Below are 23,536 nucleotides of genomic sequence, written 5' to 3' on the forward strand. Positions count from 1 at the left end.
TAATTGTAAATCTTTTAGGGGTTGAACAGTTTCTTCCAATAAAAAAGGAGACCCTGTTGCCAAATAATTACTTTTAACAGCAATCTTCCCACAAGATTACACATGCATAATAATTTACCTGTAAAGGCCTCTCTTGTGTGGCCTGACCCTAAATTTGATCTAAATTAAAAATTAAATTGTAAGCATAAAGGTTTTTGTATTGCAGAGGAAAAGGCAACGTCTCTTCTGCAATCACTTAAACTTACCTGCATGTTCATAATTTTTTAACTAAACTCACCTCTCCTTGCTCCAGCACTGGGATCTTCACTTAGACCTATTCTTGGTTTGGGATCTTTGGCCATCTTGATTGGTAAAGCTGGAATCACATAATGCCAGTGCATGAGCACAGGAGCTCATTTATTCCTGGCATTCATTTTTTGTAGAAGGGGCATAGTCTGTCCTTTCTGAAACAACCTTCACTATAATACTAGGTGCCGTCATCTTGAGTGTGATACCAGCGTCCTCAGTAGATTTCACTTCTTCCCTGGCAGCTACATAGGAGTTATAGGAGTGGTCATTATTTCCAGCTAGAATGTCTTGCTGCATGGATACTCTAAGCATTGGTGCCCATCCCTGCAGCCATTTGGTACTGACTATTCTGTTCTCAGGCCCCAGGAGCTACCGTAGTAGTCATAATTATTCTTGTGTAAATGTTTACAGGAATATTGAGTAAAATAATTCTGGTTTCTACCAGTTTAGATATTTGCCTTAGTTCTTTTACATTAGTTTATATATTTTTTTCACTGTCAATTATTACTTCTATTTCGGTAATAATGGATGTTTCTGTAAGGAACAGCAATTATGCTGTCAGCATTTTAGTTAGAGGGCTTTGGCAGTTCTGATTTGTGAATGGACTGTAATGGTGCGGATCTCTAGTAGTCGCTTATAATGTGTCATTATTTGACCATCTCCTACATTAGTCTCCAAACACCTGTCCCATGCCCACAGTCTCTGACCATCTACTATAACTAGTCTAATCTCTGACCTTTTCTGTAGGATTGCATACACCATTATGTGAGGCCCTTTGTTGAGGGGCCACATTTAAGGCCCACTATTTCAAGTAAACACTACTGACATAAAACTGGTATACAGATCTACTAGGATTTTTATTTTGCTAATTCCTATAAATGTTTAAATAGTTAGATTCATACTGTAAAATACGTAGGAGAATAATATAGAATGAACACCATAATAGCAATTAAAATAAAGACATTAAAGAAAAACAGTACAGCACGTAATTACACTGCAGAATTTACAATGTGTATTAAACACACATACACATTTTATAGCAAGTCTCTTTAGAATTGTATTCTTTGGGCTGAGAGAACTAAAACACAAAACAAAGGCTGATACTAATGAAAATCACTGTGCTACTAATATTCCCAGACACATCTATTATTACATTTCATGAATACCACGGTGCACCGTTTGATCAATAGCATGTGGCAAAACCAAATAATATGTAACGCATTTGAATCCAATTTAATAGTCGCCTCATTTGTAACATATTTGCTAAACCCATGCATAGGAAATAGATGACGGGGATGAGAATTCTATAACTTAGAAGCCTATTTTGAATGCATCCAATTGTACAAATATTATAATGAAATACATTCAGCAAAACATGCTTAAATGTTTTGGCCTTGTTCAAGGAGTGATTGTACCAGGAACAAGTGAAATGCATATCTCCGCAATATAATGGCCAGTTGCTTTGTATCACAAAGTATGCTAGGTCATTACACATTTGTCTTTGTGGTTAGGCATGCTTGAATAGCCACAATAATATTAGACTGTGGGCCTAACAAGCAGGGGGGAAAGTGATACCAGTTTTGCACATCTTCAGTGTGACATATTCTTAAAGAATTAGTGTCCATATATTGGTTTGTATGACCTTTTAATTGTAGACCAGTGAACACTAGTCTGACATCACATGCTTTCCCAATACTGGTTTTCTCACCAATGGCACTTTATTTGGTTAGGCCAGAGGACAGCAGGTGAACATTTCTGTTCATAAACTGTAAAACTGAAATTTGTGGTTGAGATTTGGTCCTTGTAAAGTTGCTGGGCTACAGAATAGTGATCTGGTGAGGCAAGAATTCAGGAAAACACACTGACCTAAGTGTGTAAATATAATGTTGCCATCGATGAACGTTGGGACACTTGGTGGCTACATTGTTCTGTCTTATGTGGGGACTTCTAAACACAGTGATCACAGATATTTCTCTGCTGTCCTCCATAACATATCATTAAAGGAAAACTGAAATAAATTTATCTTTACATGGCATTGATAGTGTCAAGTCTGCAAAGAAATAGAGCCCTTGGGATCCCACACTTTACTAACCGAAGGAGAACCAAGCAATAAAATATTTTTAATCCCCTTCGTTACAATTACACATACTGTATTATTCTTCAAAAATGGATAGCCAGAAAATTCTGTTGATCCTAGGCTCATATTATATTAGATCAGATGTCTGGTGTTACACTAATAAAGAAACATTGCATTATACTAGTAAAGGCTTTGTGACTACTCTGAATTCTATGTCTAGCTTTGATCCAATCTACAAGGCTCTTGTTCAACCTTCAAATTTCATCACAAAATAATGAACTGTATAGTAATTTTAGGATCACTGCTCTTGAAGTGACAAGCAGGCATCCTATATATACTTTTTGTGGCAATTAAGTGATTGAGGTTCTTAAATAGTGACATTTAAACTCATTAGATATGTCCAGGTCTAATTACATGTGCACTGTGGTAATAAACATGCATTATCACAGTGCATACAACACATCTGTTCTATGTAAAGTTAGTGCAATGCCAACTTACTGCAGCTTATACATTTAAAAAAGAGTCATGTATGTTTTAGTGGTGCATTAGATCATAACCCCCCAAAAAAGAGTGCCATAATACTCATTTACACACTGCAATGGACTGCTTATGTGTAAACATACTCAAAATAAAATATGATTGAGAATTTAGAAAACTTACCTAAATTTGAAGATGCTCTACCCTCAGCTGCCCGATCTTTGAGAGTTTCTGCAATGTTTAGCTGTTGCTCATGATACTGTTTAGCTCTTTCCAAGTCTTGCATACAGCGTGCAGCATGGCCTAAGCCTGCATAGGCTCGCATCTCAATAGCCTTTTCCAATAGCTCTTGTGCAAGTTCTAGAACGTGGTTATGATATGACATTGCTTTGTCAAAGTTTCTTCTATAGTGGTAGGCACTGCCAAGGTTGCTATATGCCCGGGCTTCTTCTCGCTTGTTGCCAAGGTCCTTTGCAATCTTTAAATGTTGTTCATGACAATGGACTGCATTTTCAAAGTCCCCCATTGCAATGTAGACTGCTCCCATGTTTCCCAGCTCTCGTGCTTCAGACAGTTCATCTTTGGATTGTTTAGCCAGGAGAACGCACTGTTTGTGGCTTGCCAGTGCATTGGGGTAGTCACCAATTGCAGTGTAGACATGACCCAAACTGCTTAAAGCTGATGAAGCTGCCTATAAAAATAAGAAAAAAGGCTTTTAAGTAAAAGACAAATGTGGTATACATAATTATAACATAGTTGTAAACACAACAAGCCTGACTGGTGCCACACAAAGTATATATTTCAATTTTGGATTGTCATCTTCCTTGTGTTGCATTTTGCCTTGACATCAAGCACCAATTGGAAAATAGTAGGGAATGAACTGCATAATCATATTAAAATATGCATGCCATTGTCTGAAAGGATCAATAGACGTATTTTTAATTTAAAAAAGAATGATGCACAGGGCATTATGTTTTGTATAATCCACAGTAACCTATAGGAACCAATTAGAATCCCTCTTTTGTTTGAGTGGAGACACTGAACTGCTAAATGATGATTTTTGATTGGTTGTCATGGGTTACTGCACACAATTGTTCTTTGCACTTTAGTATTAAATAAAGGGCAAACAGTTTTTGCTTTTCAGTAATGCTGAAATATAAAGCCTGCAACCCATTGCTCATTGTAACGGAAATTCCACCCATTATAGCTGCCATCCTATAATTGCAGTTTGCTTCATGTTAGGATATATAGTAATACATTGGATGACTTGCCTGTTCGGGAAGGGATTTAATTTATAAGATACTGAAAATATGCCCATTAAAAAGATGAATTCTAGAATGATACAATTTCTCCTATGAAAGCCTTAACAGGAAAGATGATTATCACTCTTGAGCTTGATTATTATTATTAATAAAAGTATAATAATTCTTCCAGAAATATGTTTTATTGGACTTCTAATCCATGGCCTGTGAGGAGCTTATCTTGCCTTTTTCATGGTTAACAATAAAAATTAAACACCTAAATTAAACTGAAGTAGTTGAAATTATGCATTTTATGTAGCAGCAATGAATATGCCCCAAGAAAACGAAAAATAAATGATTATTTTACATAATATTTGAAATAATTAAAATAAAGCCTCATGTGATATGTTCTGCCAGACCAATAGATTTATAGTCTGAGGAGTAAATAACAAAAAAGTGTTCTCATGTAACAAAAACAAGTAAACGTATAGCCCAATAAAAGTCTCAGTCTATTTTTCTATCTCTTTATAGTCCTATACCCTGTGATTGAATTTTTAAGTCTCAAAATACCTTTTCTATGAAAAGTGCTCTCTGTTCTACCACTTCAGTGTTCTATGCTGATATAGATGAGACGAGTTACATTTCTCAACATACAAATGTGCAATGTAAAAAAGATGTGGGGAGGCGGGTCTGACCAGGTTTAATTTTGAATACTGATTAGGATGAGCTCTTGGTCTAACTTTGGAGCATCCAGAGTACACAGGCATATCTAGAAACCCCACAAAACAGCTGTAAATGGAATGTGAAAGGAAGGCTTTTCTTTTGACTTCAATTAGACTATAAAGTGCAGGTTGTTTGGAAAGTAGTAATTACCCCCATTTAAACATATATGTATAGTAGTTATAAGAGCTAAATTGCACAGGAAAACAACTTTAAAACTTGGCCAAATTACTCCACAGTGTCTGATTCCACAACGTTCAATGAAGGCTAATTTAAAGTTTATTTACTGCTTAATAAGAATATGTATGAATACTTGAATGTTCTCAGATGTAATATTTTACCTTCAACACATTCTGCCCCCCACCTTACACACACATATGCCCATAGTACTTTTTATTACAACAAGATTTGAGAATGATGACCAGATTTAAAGAACTTGGAATACTGAGGTTATGCTCATTAATCATAGTATAATAAAGCAGAAAGCAGAGTTAAGAAGTAAGAAAGAAGTAATCACATTCTCTACATCAGCATAAGACTAAGTGTGCTACAACTACAAAAGATATTTTAAAAAGATAAGTTTAAGCCAACCATATGCTTGGGGAAACCTCTCAGGGGTTGAATGGGGTGGGGAGGTCTGTAGCTTTTATCATTGATACTTATCATTATCGAAAACTAATAAATTCATTATTAGTGAATATATATCATATCAAGCACAGGGAATTAAAAAAAAGGGCACTTCTTCTGTATGTGAATGTTTAAGATAAATATGGAATAACGTAATTTCATAAAACCTTATTTTTCATTTAAGGAACACTAGGCCTAAATGTTGCTGTACTTTAATATGTTGTAATTTCCCTTTTAGTGAGGATTTATTCGGCCATTGTAACATTTTTTTCTTTGGAAAACTATGTAGATTATATGTGCCTGCATTGGGACACCAAAGAGCAACAGAAAGTCGACCACACATTTCTAACATTCCTCCAAACCTAAGTGTAGCATAAAGTTCACTTAGGTTTTTATTCAAATATAATCGAGGTAATCTGGTTGGTTACAGGTGATTATGATGGCTGCTTACAAGGGGAAAAAGTACCAGCTCACCTCCTATTTTTCCAACAGGTAAGAAAAAGCTAGCAATGTCTGGACCCACAAAAACAACCTTGTGGACTTTTGTATTATTTTACTTTGTTCTCATTTACATATTCATGGATTACAAGGTAGCTGTGGTTTTCAGATGCATAATAGAACAATAAAGTACCCAATATTGTTCTCTTCTATGTATTTCCCTTCTGAAGAATACACAAAATGTCAAGAAGACACATAGCAGACTCTGTAGCTGTAAGAAGATGCAATAAATTATAGTGCATAGCAGAAAAAAAACAAGCCACCATTTTCCTAAATAAATCTGAGTGCACTCTGTTTAAGGAAAGTAAGAGATTAATAAACAAACAATCTTTCTTTTTCAAGAAGAAGCAGTAACAGATTAGCTATAAAAAACAATTTATAGCTAATTAGATACGGAAGTTGGCAAGACACACTACCTTTACCAGCTTCCGAAATTGAAAAACTACACTAGGCTTCCCCGAGGCAATTTAATTACAACATAAAAGCTGACAAATTGTAATGACTTAGAGCGCTGTAAAATCAATATTATTTTTGCTTATTTTGGGTAAAGTGATAGGCTTCTATTTAAATTAAATTATGGCTGAGCAATTTTTCGACCCAGCTGAGAGTCTCAAAAATACTTCCTTTTACAAGTGGGGAAATCTGGTTAGGTTTTTGAATTTTCAATTAAATTTTTCAACCATTGGACCTTTAGAGACCAAGACTTGTACAAATATAATCTCAAATGTAAAACTGTGTTATTTATCAAAATGAACCCATCTTTCATCTGAGATGAGATTCTATACATGAAGAGCTAGATGTGTTTTATGATCACAGCCAGTGTGGGTTTAGGAACCTTAAATATTTATTTATTGGGGAATTCAAAACTTAATTACTGCTATGGTTTGCAGCTAGCAAGGTTATGCATGAATGGTTATTTATCTAGGTTCATTTTTATGTTCCTGCAAAGGCCAGTAAGGCTACATTGTGGAACACTGTTAGAAGAACTTATTCTGTAATGCATTGAATTGTGGTTTATTTACGTGGGTAATAAATAACTTTGCCTATAAATAAAGATGAAATGTATATATTGCAGCTTTAAGGTTTTAATACCTGTTGATTCTGTATGACATCTCGTGTTTGTAGATGCCAGTGGTCAGATCTGGAATCTTAAACAACATTTCTAATTTTTATCTTTTCTCTCTTGCAAATGCACAACATTGCCCCTGTATTTTATAGGGATTGAGTGAGGAGGAGAGGTGTTTGTAGTCCACAATTAGAAGAGAAGCTTAGGGTGCTGCTTTATAAATGGTGTAGCAAGAAAGAAAATACATTAGGCTACGAGGTATGTAATTGGCAGAATCATAAGCAAATGAAACAAACATTTTAATAGCAACTAATTTACTTTACACATAAAACCTAGAAACTGATATAAACAGGGTAGCTTATGATTGAAATGCAGTCTGACAAATGTGTAATGCACCAGGGGTTTAAGAAACATTGAAATTGCAACACAAAATGTCTACATAGACATTTGCTAGGTGCAGTAGTTGTTCTGAGAAATTCCTGTCGGCAAATAATGGCGCATATGTATTTTCTAAAAATGTCTTTTTTCTGACCAATGACCGATTAACTGACATTACCCTATTCTGCAGCACTGATCACTATGTACCTAATTGTAAATCCAACCATGTAGCTACAGCTCCTAAGAAATAGCTGTGAAAGCAAATTGCACACAGTTTTCTTGTACATCCATACAAGAGGTGGCAGAAATGACAGAATGGCTACAGAAAACCATTTTGGCTGTCAGAAAAATATATATATTTTTTTTTTATCAGAAATGGAATATTTCTGGCTACTTCATTTATACGTTAATGGAATGCACATATATTCTTTGCTGATGTACTTTGCTGATGTATAAATATTAGTTCAACTGTGGTCTTTTCATCCAGTTCTTGTATATATCTACTCTTTTTGTTCTGTGTACTAAAAATAAATTATAATAAAGAGCTGGGTAAATGACACATAGGACTGTTTTACATAGCTACACCCAGTATTCCCCTATTTATAAGGGAAATAAATCCTTTATTTTTGATCACAGGAAGATGTGTTCTAAAAAGACTTCACTTGTCATTTGTCTTAGCTGGTCTATAGTAAACACTCTTTCAGAAAGCTTTTTACTATCACATTGATAAATATAGAAAAACTGTATTGGCTTTAAATATATTAAGTAAGGATATACTTCTAGATTTCCACTTTTCTTTAATTTGCTTTAATGTTACCAGAGTCTTTAAAGCAAAACCTAATTTTACTGCTCACAACTAATCCCCTTGTGTAAAATACTTTCATGATATCTGCATAACACCACATAACATGCCCCTGTAACATCATTGGGTTCCTACTTCATCACTAATTTAAAAAGAAAATGAATAATGCCTAATAGTCCTAAATTCCATTTCAAGAATTATCTGCTTGTAAAGTGACAGTAGATCTCAAGGAAGACTGGGAAGGATTAGTGAAATTGTACCTCTGTAAGAAGGAATGGGGCTATGGATAGAGAACCAGTACCGCATATATTAATGGATTTCTGTGTCTTCAAGCACAAAATAGAAAGTGCATAGCATGAAATTATTTACGAAGAGTGGCTGTGTGGGTCACATACATTATGTAAGTTTCCTTTCCATTCCTACTGTACCCAGGCAGAGATTGAGCATTACAGTATAGGCATTCTACTATTGAAGCTTTCACTATTTATGATCACCTATTTAGCTAGGAATTTCCTAAAACAAGCATTATCTTTTTTAAAGTCTACGAGCATAAAGTCCTGAGTGCAGGTAAAAGAATCCCTGGAGATATCAGGAACGATCATTTTGAGTGAAAGTTGCAAATTTTGTTGCCTAGACTTAATAGTAAGCAGTACAAGGTAGATACGTTGCCCTTGCACTTGTGGTTCTTCCTCCAGAAGAAAAGCAACTGCATGGCCAAAAACAGCATGTTGCTTCAGAAACTGTGCTGCAACTCCACCACTGTGCTACAACTGCAACCTTGTGCAAACATTTGAACAAAGTTATTTCCATCTGCTGCCATACAGTTAAATGGGAGAAGCCGAGTGCTCAGTTAAACATGCGGTACAATGCTTTGGTTTCTGACAAGTCTGGAATTGGCTTAACTTTTTGTATTTTAAAATACTATGTGCCTTCAATATTTACATTGAAGGTTCTGTAACATAACAATCTGAAATATGAGGCACATTTTCTTTTTATATAAGGTGTCTCCTAACCTCTATTGTCATAGTGCCAAAAATACAATTCCACTCCTAGGTGTTCTTTGATAGGCTGTCATATTCGTCTGTTAATGGCTTTGTGGCTGGCTGGATGTCATCAACACAACAGTAACTAAAAGTGGGGGCTCTCAATAGCACCAACAAAAGACTGAATATTGAAAATGATTGTAAAATAACATAAGTGTGAATTAATGTGAGGCTGCAACAGAAAAAGATTAGGTCCCCTTCCCAGTTTGACATGGCTGTGTTGTTAGGCAAAGCTGTATAAATCTCAGGATTTACTGTACAGAAATACCAATGTTTGGCTCTTAGAACTACTCTCATGTTGTAAAAATATAAAAAAAAGGTAATTTAATTTAAGGTAAACATTTAAATATTATGCTCAAGCACTGCCATGCACTTTGCCTATAAAATATTTCATTAAGGTAGAACAGACCTATTGTAATAGTTACTTTCTCTATTTACTTTAAATTCCAGTCTCTGTTTCTAAAATTAATTTATATTACATTTTCCTTGCAAAATATCTCATATCATGTATGCTAGCAAGCCATCCACATACTAGTCTCAGATGGCTCTTCAAATTGATATCCTACATAGTCATCAAGGGCAATACATCATGTGTGTATGGATTATCCATACATATGAGTCTCTCCATAAGATAGTGATTATTAGAGCAAAAAATCTGGAAAACATGCAGGAAAATTTCCAAATGAGTCTGTCAGCAACCGCTAAGAGCATATATTTCAGCTTCAGTTGGTTTGCATTTTAGTGGAAAAATTATGCCATAATAATCAGTGCAAGCCATGAATAATTCATGCAAACCATTTGGTTAACCTCTGTGTCAACAGAGACAGCAATTAAACCTGGAATGTGTGAAGCTGAGATATGTAAGTGTGTGGCTTTAAATAGCATTTACCTACTGTAAATTAATTGTAATTATTACAATGCAACATTTAAATACCTTCATCAATTAACTGTTAAAGGAATTACACTTGGCCACAGTTTCAGGAAATCTTGATAACTAGCTGATGAAATAAATATAGACCATTGCCAGACAAATCTGCTTATACATTCCTTAGACAGTAAAGACTTTTAGCTTTTGTAATTAATTAAAATTTGACTTCCACATACATTCCAAGAGCCGACAACATTTTTGACGGGAGCAAACTTAAGGTAATGGATGTGACAAATATTTTTATTCATTGTAAGCTTACAGAAGAGGTAAAGCTCATAATGAGGGTCATGATAACTAAAAGTCTCAAAGGTAGGCAAAAAAGTGCGGCCTCCAGACATACTAACTTTTTTTATTTGAAAGCCAGCTGGTAAGTATGCTGGGAAATCTTGTACTGTTTGTTGTGTGAAAAGTCTTTTCCATGTCCACCTTGCCTTAGAAGCCAGTTTTAGATTGTTTAAACTATTATCATTTTTGCTTGTTGTATTTTTTATTGTTGCCATTGCGCTGTGCTGGATGTTTGGTGTGGTTTCATGAGAAATGGGCGGCCTCCAGGCATAACTGCTCCAATATATTCATTGCTATATGTAAAATAAAAACACTGTCATCTTAATACCAGTTATTTATAAGCTATAATATGTGCAGCTAGCCAATAAACTTGATTTGCTAAAGGAATAAAGATGGTTACTGTAGCAAGGAAGATGTCAACATAGCCTAGAGAATATGGCACAGTTGAGTTCCTTTTCAACATTTTTTATTACTTTACACATGATTGGGTACACAAAGTAAAACTTGGTTCATCTATTTAGCTAAGTGCATCATTTTTTTAAACATACACTAGGTGCCTATTTAATTTATTATTATTATTTTTATTATTATTATTATTATTAATAATACACAGGATTCATATAGCGCCAACATATTATGCAGCACTGTACATTAAATAGGGGTTGCAAATGACAGAAGGAGAGGACCCTGTCCCGAAGAGCTTACAATCTAAGTTAACAGGTTCTAAGCCCTTAGTAAGTCAACCACAATCAGTAGTTGTTAGGTGCTTGCACTACAATAACAGGCTCCTAAAAACAAATTAATTCAAAGAACAGTCCTAAACAGTTGTATATAGACAAAAGATGGGCAATCCTACACACAAAGATTAGTAGGTTTTCTTGCATAAAAACTTCATATTAGCAGACTGGCTAACAAATGTATATATAGTAAAATTTCAAATCTAAAACAAACAGTTTAATGATGTAGGTTTACTGTTATTGCAAGTATAGAAAGGCAATCTGCTCCTGCTCCAAGGGTAGCAATAGACAGAATGCAGCAGTTATGCAATGCACTCTTGGTTCTGTATTCTTAGTGAACATGAAACCACATAAAATCTCAGTATGGCTTGGGTGATAAATAAAGAATTGCAATGACATTCCTAGTTCTACTTATTATATTGCTGGCAGATTTTGTACGTGTGCCACTGGCAGGTAGTAATTCCAAACCTGAAGGTGACCTTGTGCTTCACAATGACTTTTAAAAAAAAGAAGTGAGGATGAAACTATTTTATGTGCCATTACTTGCACTGTAACTTTTTTCTCTGCATCCAAACAGAATCGCTTACAAACAGCTACTAAACCGACTAAAAATGAGATAGAAATACAAGAAAATATTATTATTACCCTTTTTACATTTAGAAAACAAGAAATCACTACAACTACTTCTGTGGTCCTTTGGGGACATTAGGTAGAACCAACTTGCTGCTCCTATCCATAAAACTCTAGCAGTGCAGACAATACTTCAATCTTTTCCAAAGGGAAGTAAACACATTGCAGGGATTTAAGCTAAGTTCCACAAAAAGTAGGGTCTCTCTCAATATCACAACATTAAAAAAGGTTATGTAATATTTATGGGTATACTTAATATGTGTCACTTCAGTCTAATTTTGACATCAAACCAAGACCCTTTAGTTCTAATGCAATTTTAGTGATAGATATAAACAATTGTGATTTGAATATATGGTTATTCTTGGGTATTACCCAAAACGTTTAATGAAGCCATACTAGTATTTGAAAATCATTCAAAGATTAAAACTTAAACAATTGGCATAGTTGACAAAAAAACAGAAGATTTTTTTAGGTGTGGATATGTGAAATAGAAAAGTTTTTGTTCCTAAATGCCCACAAAAATGAATCTAGCCAATTGTTAATTTATTCTTGCTTCCTAATTTTATAGCACTGGGGGGGCTGATGTCACCTAGATTGGAAAACACAAAAAGTAATATAAAACTTGTCACAAGTTCTAACCATTTTCAACTAAACTAGACATGTTTCGGTCTTCCCTCTGATGGAAATATTTCCCATCAAACTCTGTACTTGCAGAAAAAAGGGGTATTATTCCATTAGCAACACTGATGGCAATACAAATCAGAGGCTTCTACCCTGCTAAATTCACAACAAAATAGTGAAAAAACATCTATTAAAACGGAAATTCTATCAGGCTTTGGAATGATAAGGTCAGCCCCACTGGCTACCTTTTAATATATATCCATCTTCAAATACTACCTGTGGGTTTTGATTTAAAAAGACAACTTACAATAACATTAATATTAAAAAAAGATGACATTAGTTATAGGTATGAATGAACTATGCCCAAAATGATCACACAGCCAATAAAGAGGATTGATGCAATAAGATTTCAAATGCCTAGGAGACTTGCATAGTCTTCAGAAAATTAAATTACATGTAATATATTATGAAAAAGAAAATCCTACTTAAGTTCTAGATTATGTAAAATGCAAGATGGGGCATGCCATCCTAAGCCAATGCAAGCATAAGATGGAAAAGCACACAATTCAAACTAGCAATGAAAATGTAAGCTGAATAAGTACAATTGTACAGATGTTGTGCAATATATATTCCGAATATGCAAGTTTTTTGGCAGTTTGATAAACATTTGTTATGCTACATAAAACAATATAGGCTTTTCATAAACATGCAACAAGGTTTACTAACTGTGGAAAGGCTCATTTGAATTTCTTTGAGACTTCTAATGCATTAAAAAGGCTAACAAAATTAGAAATATAAGGTTTGTTAACTTGTAGCAGTGGAATGACAAAAGGAGCAAAGCAACAAGGTTACTTTAATGGCAGTCCCACCAGAAGCTTATTCTTACCTTTCTTTTGCCCCTGCCATTCCACAGAACAATCAATAATGATGGGTTGTGATTAAAGCATAAACAGGCTTGAACACACTCTCCCCATCATGTAGTGATACAGTTGTTTAAGTATGCCATTTTGCTCCCAGAAGCTTCACAAAGAGGGGGAACAAAGGGAAGGTAGGTAAAAGTTTTTGTTGAGGCCACTATAAATATGACCATACACTTTGTCGTGGACAAATCATTTTATGTCTATGTTGGACCCACCATAGACACGTATGTCCGGGACAGTTAATTGATAATGACTTGTAAAATGCACCACTAGCCTACATGATCTAAGTATGCAAAACTAGATAAAGTAATAGGGTTTATACAATTTTAAACTAAATATTTTGCACTAGCTGAAATCACAGTAGAGCTAGGTTTGAATATATGCTTAACGAAAAAAAAAAGGATAAAAAATTTAATAAACATAATTTACCAAATTATACTATTACCCATATTACCACATTATTAAAATACAATTTTTTTTATAATTGTGTGTCTTTAGGTTTAAAATGTTTTATGAGTCTAGTTATCCAGTAATCACTGAATTTGAGCATGTGCATTCATATTATTGGCATTATAATAATGCTAACTGCTATAATCACTGCACATCCTATACAAGTAAATCAATGAATTATCAAAAGATGCTAATTTGCAACGCTACTCCTGTTATCGTACGTTCATTATTTTCCCGATTTTAAAAACAAAGAGAATGACAAAGGCTGCATTTCCTACAAGAATGAAATTTATTTGTACATGAAAATGCTTTGCTTGCTTTGCATTTAGTAATTAAATGAATAAACTGCATTTAGTACTTCTCATAGACCTCCTACATGCTTGCCAACATTTCCTTCTGGCTCAGATCCCATGCAGGGGAATGTAAAGTATAAAGAAAAGAATTTGTGCTTATTGACCAGAACAATTGTAGTAGCAGATTCATTTACTACTAAGCCTTAATATATATTTCTTGGTTCATTGTTTTATTCTGTACAATAAGTGGTATATGATTTACAGATGAAACCTAAAAAAGTCTAAAGAAATTGTATTTTAAGTGGACCTTTCATGAATTTAATTTTAACGGTATAATATATTTTACCTTCTCAGCCTTTGTAAAGTGTGTCAGTGTGAAAGCTTCAAGCGTGGTATACTCTGTTGTACACTGAGACACTACAGAAGTGATAACTGCCCACGCATTGTATGAAGTTTATGTGATATAAGCACATATTTACCTCCTTTTCAGTCTTTGTGTGTCATAAACCTCATAATGTAAAAATGTAAATGCTAGTGGCATTCCCACACAATCCATGAACAAGACTATTAGCCACTCACACTTAGACAGGAAACTTGTTCCAACGTAAGTATTTTAACATTTTATGTGACCATTTATCCATTTAAACAATGGATCTGATTTAATAAAGTTTTCTAAGGCAGGAAAAGATACTCTTTTATTAGTGAAGCTGGGTGATCCAGGAAATGTGGAATGGATTTTTGAAAAGTCATTTGCTATTTGTTAGTAAATGTTTTCAACCCTGACCCAGATCTTTTCCAGGTTTGCATAAATCAGGCCCCATATCTATAAGCATTGGTCATCACACGTCTGCGAACAATATAAGAGGGTCAAATGCAAATTGTAAAGTCATATATTATATATTAAGTATATATTATGACATTCTTAATATGAATTTAGGATGTAAGTGTAACCCTCGTCATCACCATTGCTGCAATGAGTGTTATTATTTTTAATATGATAAATTAATATAGACGCAAATATGGTGTTTGTCCCGATAAAGCAAGTAATGTGAAACGCATGGAAAGCACATCACGTGTTGATAATTGGGATGGTCACATATGTATCTGTACATCTTGCCATTTATCATGATTGGATAAAATTGTAATTTAAGTAATGGTACCTACAATGTCCCATATTGCTTTATTTGTTTTAGTTGCACTTTATCTGCAGCTTCGATGGTGCTTCTTCCAGCCCTGAAATATAGAAACTATGCAACACTAATATAATAATCTTGACTTGATTGGAAGTAAAGATTCTGCAGGCCATTTTTACACCTCAAAGGTAATTTTGCCTTCAGGGAACCTGGGAAAAATGTTGATCAGTCTTTGTTGATCAGTTTCTGAAGGTAAATGCATTTGGTAGTTATCCTTTTTCTTGCTTAACTATTTACTGACCTTAACAATTAATCTGCAACCCAAGTGTACTGACAATTTTTTAGGTGCATGTTTGTTTTCAGTCACTGACTCACAAAGTTAAATTCAAGGCTAAGTATGCCCCTCAGTAGCATTTAAAAAAATAGGTAGCATCTCCCGTTTTTCTGCCTTGACAGGTTCCCTTTAAGCTGAATAGGAAGAGGCAGAACTTTAGTTTCTAATGATGAAATAACAACTTAAAGACACGTTTCAGTTCACCTCCGTGACTTCTTATTCCCAACTCATGCTATTTGTTTTTTTTCCTACATTTAAGTATAATACTTGTTTTAGCAGCCAGGAAGATCTCTGTGATCAAGGTCAGACTTTCATTGCTTTGTAAAACTTGCTATAACTAAATCATCAACTTACTGTTATGTCTAAAATTGGCAAAGCGAATGCTGGGCAAATGTTAACTGAAGGGGGTCATGGCACCAGTCACCAAAATCTATATGTGTGCAACACCAACTCAGCACAGCAGATAAGCCGTAGAATATATGAATATAAAGAGCCAGGTGACATTATGTTGCTGCCAAGTGGCTCCTAAAGCAATTCATTTCAGCAGACCGCATTTTTTACCTTGTTTAGCCATTATCTCAGTGACACCACTTCTGGGACCGAATCGTACTACTGTCAACACTAGGGACCTCTGTGATCCTGACAAATCTACCTTTGTACTCGCAAGTTAATGAAAAAAATACATCAAAATGTGCCTCTTGTGTATCTGCTGGGCTATGAGTGCCAGGCTTAATCTAGACAGCATTATTAGGCAGCATCATTTCTTAAATGTCACACACTAATACATGGAAAAGCCTGTATACTCTACTGCCAAACATTAGAATTTTTTAAAGCAAAATATGGCAATCACACTCCACATTAATTTCCTGCTTTACTGACAGATGTATATGTAAAGGGGAGATTCTAATCTCCAAAGGGAGTCTAATAAATTAAGTTTAAAAGCTTACTAATATAAATTATTTTTTGTATGTTTTTAATGTAAATTTCAGCCATGATATGCAAATTGGGAGTGCTAGTATGCAAATCAATTACTGTAATGTAGGTTTCATACAAATTCATCCTGTATAGGAATCTTACTTGATTGTGGGCTCTTGCTAAGATTAAAAACTCTGATTTAATACATAATAATCCTCAGAAATGAAATACTTAGGCATATACAGATAGTTTTACCAAACAGCCAACCAGGACCACTGAATTATCGTTAGAACTGCTAGCTGTTGATATTCACAAGTCTGCTCAATGGACATCATGGAAAGTTAATGAATTTCACATGTAAACTGAAGAGAGAAAACCAAAGACAGCTAGGGTTTTAGTGCGGCAAACAAAACGTGTATTATTAAAATCAGTTTTGAATACTCAATATCTTGTATATGAAAATACCAGCTTTTCATGTAGTCCTTCCCATTTATAAGTGCATAGAAGAAATTGACCTAAGGGCTAGACAGTGATATCCCTAAAAGGTATTAAAAAGAAGAAGGAAGAGAAATTTCTCTTTGCCGTTGTCACGCATGGGCAGTGAGATCCGCAATCTTTTTTCCCATCTATTTCACCTGATCGTGATCCTGCGCAGTACGAGATCGGTGACGCAGTAAGAAGAGAAAAGAAAAAAAGCCCCTCTGTGCCGGACAGTCGGATACTGAGACAATGCGGGACTCAAATAAAGAAACCTACCGTTTTGGGTTTAATCCTCTTTCAATGAAAAAAATGGTGATCTTAGGCAATCTAGCAAGAGCTTTTTTTGATCTTGGCATGATGACACCACAGACAATAATAGCAAAGAGACCCTTAATATCTGATTTCACAGACATACTCTACGGAGGTTCTTAAAATTGGAACCTAATCTGGAAATTGGATTCTAAATTCATGAAACTGAAGTGGTTGCAAGTGTAAGGCTGTGCTTATTTTTCTTTATGACAAATCCACATTTTCGTGAGAATGAATTCACCATTTTATGCTTGATTTTTATAACAGCTTAATCTGTATGCATTGTAGGAAAGAATGTCTAATGCTTGCTTGTTTAATAAAGGTTATCAGGTGTACTTACATCTACACATGACAATAAAATAAAAGAAGGGTCGCAATCATGGTATAGTGCACAAACTCACACTAGCAGATATATCAGTTACATACGGGAAAGACTGCAGTCAGTGTATTGTGCAAAATTCTACTGAAGAACACTGACTGTGCCAGAGCCGCAAGATTCTAGACATAGAAGAAGTGCAGAGCTATTTTAATGGAGACAGCATGTTTTTTTCTGTGAATAATCACTTGTAGTTCTTGCACGTAGTTGAAAAAGGCAGCTTACCCTAACTTTCCATTTATCAAGCTGACAATTTGCCACCATCTCCAAAACTGTCTGTGTTTAAAGCACTGTCTCTCTCCACAAATCATTTAGTGTCTTCCTTGGTAAGGATTACCATTAGTTATGGATCAATTACTCTATCATCTTCGTACTGGATCTTCAACTCTTCTGTGCATCTGAATGCATTAAATTATTATTATATCACACATTGTTAAGTTGTTTGGAAAGTGCCAATTTAAAGTCTTTATTGTCTAATATGATAGCAGATGGAGGAGGCTGCTAAAGAATAAATAGTTGTTTCAGACTATGTTTCAGACCTTACCATGGCCTGGATAAATTAAAACTGGCACAAAAATATTGTTCCAGACATTAAATGTTTCCTTGGATGAACTGGTGAACCTAGTTACATTTTATGCTGTAAACTGTCTAATAGTTTTTTCCAGACTAGATTTTTTTATTACCTAGTAAGTTGTTTGCCCTACAAACATGGTACTGTCCCAGATTCCATTAGTATGGTTTCTACAACCTTTTTATTAAATACATAAGTTTCTACAAGAAATGAAACAGTATTTTAGGAACTTAAAACTCGTGGTAAAAAGTGGAAAAGTTGTGGTGTTATATAATCTAAAAGGTTAGCAATTGTGTTGCTCCAGTTTTAGCAAATCTACATATTGACATCAGTGTAAAAAGAAGTAAAGTTTTCATTTGGTTCCATTTTAAATGTACATTCGTATGTACCAAATCTTACATGTTTTGGAATTAATCTATTCATATGATTGCCAAGGATAATGGTATTCCCATCAACATCTGTTTCCATATTCTAAAGATCATTACAGAACCAAAAACCACATCATAACTAATTATAAAGGGCAAAGCACCAAGTTTATTTCTACTATTTATTGATGAGGCCCTATATTCTGCGTTTCTACACTGATGGGCTACTCTTATTACAGAATAATATTACAATTGTTAAATTGGTAAACTGGAATGTACAGCAAAGCTCTGTCACAAAGCTAAATACATTGAATTCATCTGTACAATAATGACAGGAGTGGAGCACATTTTTAAATCAGGTTTCAGGAAAAAATTATTCTCTCTGAGCAGAGTCTGGGCTGGTCTCCCAAAAAGGGAGGTCTGAGGTCTGCAAAGAAGATACATTAATTCAAAGAGAAGCCAGTAGAACTTTCAGCTTCTCTTACTCATTACTGATTTGGTGCTGACACCACTAAGTACCTCTGCTCTAGTCACAGGCTGACATCACTTAATTGAGCAGAGCTGCAAAAACCACTATAGGATTCAGTCATTGGAATGTTTACCATTTTTTCTGCCCTGGATTACCCAGTGATAAGTATCTCCATCTTGCACAGCAGAGTACAAGACATATATGTAAAAGTCTACCTTGGCTCCATTTATGCCATTTAAAGAAAGTTCAACAAACTGGGCTTGATTTAGCAAATGTTTTCAATCCTGGACCAGATCTATTCCAGGTTTGCTGGATAACCCAGCTTCACTGATGAAAAATCCAGCCTTGCAGAGCCTAAATAAATTAGAGCCAGTCAATCAGCATGGAACCTAGAAATTTCTAGTTTCCCTCAATTGATTAGCAATGGAACTCAGAACCTTCCCTTTTTCCTTCAAACTATCAGTCAAGAAACACATCAATAAATCTTTGTGCATTTTCAAAGAACTTTGCATATTTAGTAAAACAGAGCAAATAATGATAGACAAAGTGCAGTACCCTACAACAACGGATGAGAATTTAGTTGGGTATAGTTAAGTAAATTACTTATTCTGACTGATTGCTATTAGTGTTCCACATTGCTCCTAGCCTAAATGAATGAACCACATAATGTCAATTGAAAGTCTTGGATCAGATGTGTTGCAGAAAACAGAGATGGCAATACTTAAAAACCTTTACTAAAACCTGGGGAAGGGGTTGTAAGCTGGAGTCATTCAAAATACAAATGCAAATTTTGTCTCAGCTTGACAATGGAAATTGAGTAAACCTGCCTTTGACAAACCCTGCAAAACCAATTATCAATGATCTTATATTTATTTTCTAACAGAGGAAACAAATTTACATCAATTCAAAAAATTTAGGAACACAACACATTTCCCATATCTGAGATATGGGAAAGTAACAAAACCACACAACTACTTCCATGTTGGATCACAAGTGTATGTGGGGAGCCACTTTACTGAATGCATCAAATCCTCAATTTTAAAGTACTTCTCCTGAGGGCTCTGTGGAAAGCTTGCAGGCAATGTTTGCGCTAGTATTTTCTCTTAATCCATCAAGGTTTGTTTGGTGTATAAAACAGTGGGATGCTGTAAAAAAGGCTTTTAAAGCAACACGTTAAATACAAACAGTCTTCAATGAAAGAAAATAGCTGGCAGCAGAATTCCCCCTCCACTGGCATTGTGTCCATAGAACGGTATATTCCACTATTACATTTCTTACCATCTATATAAAACAGGTTATTCAATGTGACCGTACCAAGAAAGCAGATATGTGAGTAATTGAAAATTGCCATCCATAGCTAAGCACTGTAGTGTAAATGATATATGGTATTGATCATCATATTTACCCAATTAGAAGGAAATTTACCATTCCTTTCAAGGGGATGGAACTGGGTCTACTCTTGCCAGTTAATGTAGGGGCTTGAAAAAACAGGCAATTATTTTTCACAGCAGGATCTATCTGAAGACCTTAGTGGTGGTCAAAGTGATAACCTGAAGTGATTTCAGACAGCTGTCATGTACCTTAACATCCATTAACTGTCTACATGAGCTTTTCTTGCTCATGCATCCACAAGAGACCTTTACATTTACATGTGAAAAGGCCATTGTCATTTGGAGAGAATGAATGGCAGTGCAGTACCTGGCCCTTTTAATTGCTGGGAGCAGTATACATTTTGTTGCAAACACTGAAAATTGTAAATGGCAGATCAATACACAGAGGCCAACAAATATATGTGAACAGTTTTTCATTTCTAACTAAAGGCTCAACTCATTAGGCTATACAGATCATTATTATTTTCATGGGAAGTGAGAGCAAAAAAAAAAACAATCATGTGACTATAAATACCAATCCTTACAGGATTTTTAAAGTAGAAACAAAACAAAAAAATAAAGAATCTGCCGCATAGTTAAGTGACCTATCTTTAACTGATGGTCAACCATATGTGTTCACAGTCTGATTTATATTAATTCCTTACATATCATTAGGGGGAGCCAAGCTGTAGCACATGTGGATAACCTTCCCTTCAGTGTAACAGTAAAGACCTCTATGGTGTGTGATTATTATAAAGCAAGCACTAAAAACGAAGATATATGTTTCTACAATATAAGGGCGGTGCTCTTTGCAGGAATAATGAAAAAAAAGGTAATTTACCTGCTTAATATCTGCTTCCAACTCAAATATTGTTCTGGTTCTTTTACTGAACATTATCTTATAATGGCTTTAAAATTGCTGTAAAAATGATTTACCATGCTGGATAGGTTTTGAGACTCAAAGTAAATCATTTTCTTTTTACTGATATTTATTGTTTTTCAATAAAATAATAATAAAGAAAAAGTTTCATACCTTCTGTCTCTAACTTTATGCATACTGTTTCATAATTCTTTAGGCTGATGAAATGCTATATATAGCTGGGTTATTTCTCTGTCCCTCTTCTCCAAGCTGGGCAATTCTCAATGAGTGGCACTCCTTACTAATCACTGAATTGTAATTTTTATATTAGGTGCCTCCATGATAACTAGCATGTGCCTGCAACATTGTTACCTTTCATAACGATTACACTGTTCCTAGTTTTGGTTGGAGCTGGAGGGCTTCTTTGTAATGTAAAAAAAATGTTTTTAAACACTTTAATATGATGTTAACCAGTAATAAAGATGATAATTTGAGCCATAGCATTGGGCTATAGCATTTAGCAGTTAATTTATTTCTATGGCCATGGTAAATCCACATAATTTCCTGTTGCATATGGGTTACAATGGTGTTTACTTGACCAATGCTCAACACATGCAGATGCAAGAAGGATCCCACAGTAATCATATAGTCCACTGTCCTCTATGGTCCATTTTTTGTCTGTCTCTGGTTGTACTTTGCTTCAGAATTACTTGTGGGCTTAATGTTTTTTTCATTACAAATTTTGTTTAAATAAACAGTGAAAAAGGCACACAAAAAATTCCACAATCTTTAATAAAGTACGGAAAGTGCCAAAAATTATAAGAATTTTACAAATCACCCAGTGTGCTTCTTTTAGTCATGTCATTATTTGCAGCATTCATTGTACACATGTGCCAGAAAAAATGTCAGATACATTGTTACTGCCATGCTAAAAAAAAAAAAATTCATGGGCCATGCACAGTTATGTATTGTATGGTGCCCCCAACTTGTTTGTGAATGAACCCTAACACATTATTAAACTTAACACATCAGTACACTTGGATAGCAGAAGAATGGACATGAACATCATATCTGCAACAACAACAAAGAAATGCAGTAAATAAAATGGGTAACAAATAAATAAATAAAAGGGACAATCTGCTATTAGATTAAAAATGTAATGTTGCGCTTGAAATTTACTAAATGCTATAGAAAACTCATTAGTTTTTGGCTAGGCCCTCAAAGAACTGTGAAAGAAACCAGAAAAGGGTGCTGTGTATACCTGATAAATGGAGTAATTAACAGCAATTAAAATTAAAAACAACTGTGAGTGTTCTTGCTATTTCAAACCTTTGGGAAGCCAAAGCATGTTGTACTGGAGAGAGATAAATCAATTTCTCCACTACAAAATGAAACGTAATATTCATTCACAGACAGGCAAGGGTTTATTGTAACGTGTTGTGTTTTATTTTGTGGACAGGATGCCTAAATTATCTAATGCGGATTATTCTTTTATGATATTGGAAGTGTAATGAAGCTGGTTACAGACAGGTTTTTTTTTTTATAGGAATGAAGGAAGGAGATATTTAATGAATGGTGGTTTGGTTTATATCCAAGTTACCGGAACAAATTCCAGTGCACATAATATATACAGTTTAATTATGGTAAATAAGTTACATCACTGTTGTACTGGTGTATACTGAAGGTCTATTTACCAGAAATGATAAACAAGCAAAGTGCTCTCTTTTCCAAAGATTCTTATGTGATTTTAATGTATAACGCTTACTATACATAGACACATTTTAAAAGAAGGAAAACTGCCTATCCCAATTAAAAAAAACTTAACAAGTTTCTCATCAAAGCCCTATCCATTAAAGTCAGTAAAAATATATATAATCATCAAAAAACAAGATGTACATCTATTTATGGCATGCCATTAATCTATTTTTCACTTAACATTTTATCATTTTCCTATTTGGGTTTAATGTAATATATGCAAAACAGATGGGCCATATTGGAGCACTTTCCTACAATTGTATGCCAAGTGCTTTCAGTGTACGTGTAATGATTAAAAGCACCAATGAACACGTTTTACATCATCTCTCTACCAGCACTTTATCTCTCCCTCACAGCTGACATTCCCCTCCTTCTTTGGCATCTGTCACAGTATCATGCTGTGCTTTGCTTCACATATCCAGCTATTCCTCATGTTTAATGCGTTGCTGCTGCCTATTAGGGTAACAGAGATGCTTTCAACAGCAAAAGCTACTGGCACTTATTACAGGTTGAAGCGAT

The 23,536-nt window shown here is 34.7% G+C and overlaps 1 protein-coding gene across 3 annotated transcripts in view; it reads right to left on the minus strand.

Moving 5' to 3' along the window:
* TTC28 (tetratricopeptide repeat domain 28) overlaps window positions 1–23,536 on the minus strand; it is a 333,992-nt gene that overhangs the window by 128,120 nt on the left and 182,336 nt on the right. For all 3 annotated transcript variants that reach the window (XM_072415453.1, XM_072415452.1, XM_072415454.1), the window contains one exon: window positions 3,026–3,533. In XM_072415453.1, the coding sequence (XP_072271554.1) occupies window positions 3,026–3,533 (508 nt within the window). The remainder of the gene's footprint in view (window positions 1–3,025; window positions 3,534–23,536) is intronic.

The sequence above is a fragment of the Pyxicephalus adspersus genome, chromosome 6 (assembly GCF_032062135.1).
Source record: "Pyxicephalus adspersus chromosome 6, UCB_Pads_2.0, whole genome shotgun sequence".
In the NCBI taxonomy this organism is placed as follows: Eukaryota; Metazoa; Chordata; class Amphibia; order Anura; family Pyxicephalidae; genus Pyxicephalus; species Pyxicephalus adspersus.